The 5903-nt window shown below is 35.3% G+C and overlaps 1 protein-coding gene across 1 annotated transcript; it reads left to right on the top strand.

Annotated features, from left to right (window-relative positions):
* Nucleotides 1-485: 485 nt before the first annotated feature.
* On the top strand, nucleotides 486-3238 carry LOC147410409 (uncharacterized). Its single transcript, XM_086432608.1, has 4 exons — nucleotides 486-829; nucleotides 979-1419; nucleotides 2219-2623; nucleotides 2731-3238. Exons 1-4 carry the CDS (start codon nucleotides 486-488, stop codon nucleotides 3236-3238), a joined length of 1698 nt encoding a protein of 565 aa, XP_086288734.1.
* Nucleotides 3239-5903: the final 2665 nt, after the last annotated feature.

The following is a 5903-nucleotide window of genomic DNA, read 5'->3' as shown; positions in this document are numbered from 1 at the left end:
AACATCAATTTACATTTCAAATTTGTTCTCAATCTCAAATGTTGTGCAAAGGTGTTCTTTATTCAGTTTTTAACTAAACAAAAAAATTAGGGACAAAATATAGTTATTTGTGTTTGAGCGCATGTAATCCTTCGAGAGAGGGAAACGAAGATGGTGAATCCCTTTGTAATCATTTTCTTGCTTGCAATAGTTAAGAAGATATATCATCTCTGATGATGTAGTCCATAAAATGGTGATCATAGTAAATCTGTGTTTTTTGTTTAAAAAATATTTCTTGGTATTTCCCATAATTTTCTCAACATCTACTGGAAAAAAAAATACCACCTCTAGAGCATAACTTTGTAATTGTAGGGTCATTATTTATGTTACATTGCCTTTAGTTTGCACAAACTTCATTTTTATGTTGTTAACAGTTTTAACTATCATGGTCATTATCTCTTCTTTCAATTGTTAACAGTTTGATCTTTATAAAGAAGATAAGGGTCATGGAGGTGTTTCCAGAAATGGTGAGGAGACTATGGAATATATGTGAGCCTCAAGCCTTGGTTTTACTAAGTCTCTCCTTACAAATTATTATCATTTCCTTGGGCAACCGAAGAAAATATAGCTCTAAAACTTGGGTTAGAATCATTCTTTGGTCTGCCTACTTGACTGCAGATTGGGCTGCAACTGTTGCCTTTGGCGTTCTCTCCAATCATCAGGTAGATGACAATAGAAAGGGTTCTAATGACTTAAACGACGAACTTCTATTGTTTTGGGCTCCATTTCTTCTATTACACCTCGAAGGCCCTGATACCATTACTGCCTACTCCTTAGAAGACAATGAGTTGTAAGGCACTTTCTTGGACTAGTGGTACAAGTCGGAGTCGCAATTTATATCTTTCTTTTGTCATGGAGGGGTACTTGGATCTCAATTCTAGTTATACCAATGTTTGTGGCTGGAATCATCAAGTACGGAAAATGAACATACGTTCTCAGGTCAGCATGCAAGGAGCAATTAAAAGATTCTATCCTCACTCATCATGATCCCGACCCTAATGATGGGGAAACATCTTCTCCTTTTAAACCTTTATCTCTGGACCCCAATTCATCTTCTGATGACCAAGGCAAAATGTTTGCTAACTCAAATATACTGCTTGATTCTTACCACTTTTTCAAGATCTTTAAGAGTTTATCAGCGGATCTCATCCTTGGCTCTCATAATGTGGATCTTAACAAAATTTTATTCAAAGAATGCTCTTGGGAGAAATCTTTCAAAATGATAGAGATTGAACTCGGATTTATGTATGACGTGTTATACACCAATGCAACCATAATTTACTCCCATGTAGGCTTCATTTTGCGCTCCATCAGTTTTTCTTCCACCATTTATGTGTTGATAATGTTCTTGATCATTGAGAAGCAAGATGGGCACACAAAGTGTTGGAATTTAGAGGGTTGAATTGGAAAACCCTTTAATATTCATTTAATTGCAACCATATGGTAAATCAATCTATTAACCATAGGGTATTTAAATCCCATGTTTGCTTTATGCTTTATACTTTATGCTTTATGCTTTATACTTTTTACTTTATTGCTTTTAGTTTGGTTGATAGTTTTGTTTTTGCCTTGAGTAATTTTAGTCCTACATCGACTAAGAGAAGAATTGATTTGCAATTCTTAAGTAGTTGTGCTTTTAATAGCTTTAAAAGTTGATAGAAGTAGTGGGCGGGCTCACGCGGGCACACGGGAATCCAAGAGGAAAACCCAATGTTTTAATTGAAATTTGGATCCACCGGTTCGGAAACCTTAATGTGTGTGCGCACGTACGACGTGCGCGCAAGGGGGGTGCAAAATCTTGGATTTACACCTCACATGGGTCACTTTCTCTTTTATTTATTTAAAATTGTTTAGTTGATTAAAAACACTTGATTTTCTCTGCTATTTTATATTTCTGAATTATCAGTAATTTATTATTCGTTGTGAGAGACACAACATCGTCGAGTTCGAAGTTACGTTCCAATTTAGAGTACCCTTTTGGATACGTGGGTTGTTGAATCCTGCAGAACGAACGCCTACAGACTGTGGTACCGTAGCAGGGGCGAATTTCATTTTAGGATAGTGCTTTGTGCACGCCTCAACCATTTCTTTTTAGGTAATATTTTTCTATTACATTCGATTTCGAAATTAAGATTTGTTCTAACTTCCTCTCTTTTTGCCATAAGAAATCAATTTTCAGAAACAACACAAAGATCAACACGATCATAACTTATCTATTGTTGATTGTAGCGATTATTCTTGAGATTTATTCGTTATTTCTATTACTTTCCTCGGATTGGGCAATCATATGGTTGAGTGAGCACAGGAACAAATGGGTAATGACTCTTATATTTCAAGCAGTGTATTTCTTTCTACCGCATAAGAATCGAAGGTGGTCTAATTCCATGGGACAATATAATCTACTTAGCTTTTGCCTCAAAAAGCCAATTTTGCTCTCCAAGATTCAAAGGTTATTTTGCATTGATCAAATGTTAGAAAAGTATCATGACAAGACTAATGAAGACGTCCCAGACAATTTCAAAGAACCGATTTTCCAACAACTCATGGAAAGATTAGATCAGGCAAAGCGTTCTTCGGATCCAAAGTTTGCATATGATTGGGTACTTGAAAAATACAAATGTTGCAAGTAATTCGGTTGGAGTATGGAAGTAGAATTCGACCATTGTATTCTTCTCTGGCACATTGCCACAGATTTCTGTATGATTTGGATATCAACAATGATACAAGCCCCATCAAATCAAAACCTGGAATGAGCAAGCTTGTATCAGATTATATGTTATACCTTCTAGTGATGTGCCCTTTTATATTGCCTGTGGATATGGGGAACATCAAGTTTAGTGCTGAATCTGTGAGAAAATTTCAAGAACGCAAATATTTATCGAAGAAAGAACTTTACAAGAAGTTGTTGAAGTTACCTAAGGATAGAGTGAAAGAAGCTATAAGCAACAACATGTTGCTTGATGCATCTAGACTTGCAAAGTTATTGTTGGAAGCGTATAACAAATGGGAAATAATGAGTGAAATGTGGGTAGAGATACTTTTTTATGCAACGAGTCATTGCAGAGGGAGTTACCATGCTCAACAGCTCAGACGAGGTGGAAAGTTTCTCACTCATATATGGCTTCTCATGGTGCATCTCGGTATGACAAAACACTACCAACTTATCATTTGGCTTCCCCCCTCCTTTACCCCAAAATGATCGATTAATCCATCACAAAACAATGACAACCTACTTCCTACCCCGTCCAAGGCCTCCCCCCTTTGTTGAAAGTCATTCCTAATGAAGACTAGTCTCCTCATCACCGAAGTGTCCCTCCATTAATTTATCTCCTTTAATCCAAAATGAAATTGAATAGTGTACTATTTTGGAAAATTTTTATTGTGCTCCATTTTGAAAATGTATTCTTTTTTTCTTTTGAGCTTGGCGGATCCTCTATTACCTTTTGTATTGTGATAAATTGACCAAAAAAATATACTCAACTGACGTGGTTTATGCATAGAACCATAGATTTTATTTTATATATCTCGAGTGGGGGATTTTTGTGTATCTGAATTTTCGATCGTCTACTCCGATGAACCTTCATTTTTTAGATCATCTTATTCATTAGCCTTTACTTGAAAAGCCACCAGAGTAGTGCTAACCAAGGAACCTTCAACGATCAAGTTAGTATTTGATGAAAATTGTATAGCAAAATGAAAATAAGAACACTAGAGTTGTGTGTGACTTTGTGCCTCTGATTTGAGTGAGTAAAGTCTTCCTATGTATAGAGTTAGCTCATTAATCCAAAGCATATAACCACTTCATATGAAACGTCAAGTACATACATAAAAGTCTCTCATTGGCCTATTTATGAGATATTTACAAAAAGTTCTAAGCTCAACTTTACACAAGTCATTCTCTTATTAACCCATCCAAAAGCATTTTAGCCTCTTACCATTTACCCTTACTTTTGAGGATAATTACATAAGACCCAACCTTCCACCTTAGTACATGGCCTTCTCTCATATGTTCTCCCAAATTCACTTTCCACCTAGCACTCCACAGCCACCAAATTTGTGCTACATGGCCTATCTCACATGGCTTGGCCAAATGATTTTATCTAGGCAGCCTCATGTCAAATTCCACATTTTGCCTTCAACAAAATAAAAAGTACAAAGGGTTTCCTACATATTTCTCATGTCATTTCCTAAAATCCTTAAAGTTGGACATTTTTACCCCAAGAGGCCTTCCCAAACTCTATAAATAGACGGCTCCTCAAGGCAAATAGGGGAGGAGAATTTTAAAGTAAAAAAATTATGCCCAAATCTCTACTCACCTCTTTTGAACCCATAGTGCTAAAAGAAGAAGATTAAAAAAAAATAACTAAGGTGGGATGGGAAATTTTAAGTGCTGAATGTTTTTACCTATCTAAGTCTATTTGCTTCTCTCTTTCTCACCTAATCCCTCTTTGTTATTTTGTTGAAGTTCTTTGCAATGTAATCTTCTTACTTTCCTTCAAGGGCATAGGGTTGAATAGAGTAAGTCTTCTCTTTGAGAAGTCATCTTCCCTTATTAATTTCCTAATATGTTCTAATATTATTCAATGTTAATGCAATTTATTTCAAGTTTCTTTTATGTTTCTAGCACTTTAATTTCAAGTTCTTTTATTTAGTTTCCTTACTTTAATGGCTAAGGAAGAAGAGAATAATCCCTCTTCATTGAGGTAATCTTCTCCTTCATAAGTCCATTTATGCATACACCTCAAGCACACACCACCTTCTTCATATTTAAAAAGGCTACAAGTCAAAAATATTAATCTCTTTAGATCTATATTTAACACTTCAAGCCAACAAAAAAACAATCCCAAAGTGAATAAAATTGCATGCATAAGGTTTAGACTCTTCAAGGGTGTGTCTAACCCATGGATATGTCTCTAAGGTCAAACCAACAAAAATAAACCTTCCTAAGGGTACATGAGTGTTTAAAATAGATTAGAGACAAATAAGGTGAAATCCATGGTGATTCACACCAAATCCTATAACTTACAAAAAGAAATTCGACAAGCCTATACTTTTATATATGACTTGCTCACTACATTTTTTTTTGGGTTTTTGTAGGTTGAGCTATAGTCTGTTGGACTTTTAGCTTCTCTATTCCAAAAAGGCTAAAGGTACAAGAAGGAGGTCTCTTTAGATTTACATTTAATTCACTAAGCCAACAAAAAACATTCCCATAGGGACAAAATTTCATGCATAATGGTTTAGTTCCCCAAGGTTTGTATTCAATTAATGGATATGATTTATGGACTAAACCAACAAATAAAGTTCTTAAGAGAGTACATAGGTATGAAATAAAGCCTAAGGACACAAAATGTCTGAATTCAAGTGGGTTCCTACCGAAGTCCATGCCTCACAAAATAATCCAGCAAGTATACACTTTGGTGTGTAGCTTGATCATTGTCTCACTTGGTCCATTTTGAAAAATTAGACTATAGTTTATTTTTCTTAATTTTCTCTATAACTCCCTCTACTCTCAAAACCCAAAAAAAAAAAGTTGTAAATACTTCTTTTATGATTATTTTGGTAACCATCAATGGATGAGAGGAATAAAGTGTCTAACACATTCCTTGTCCCTCAATCAAACCTCTTTACCCATAGTTCTCTAGGTAGATCTTTATCTTACCATCGAAAGTGAATTACTACAAGCCTAAAAGTATTTTAAAAATCAATTTTAGTGGTGTCTATTCACACCCAAACTCTTTGAATGATAGCAACTCCAAAACTCAAGTAGATGAGCTCAAACCTCCCCAAGGTTTTGAAGGTCATGTATCTACCGCTTGCTGGCTCCACCGAAAAAATCTAAATCAAGTTCTTATGACCTTTTT

This window comes from Akebia trifoliata, chromosome 1 (genome assembly GCF_017979445.1).
Source record: "Akebia trifoliata isolate Shusen 1 chromosome 1, ASM1797944v1, whole genome shotgun sequence".
NCBI lineage: Eukaryota > Viridiplantae > Streptophyta > Magnoliopsida > Ranunculales > Lardizabalaceae > Akebia > Akebia trifoliata.
The sequence above is the reverse complement of the archived record's forward strand: the minus strand, read 5'-3'. Positions and strand labels throughout refer to the sequence as shown.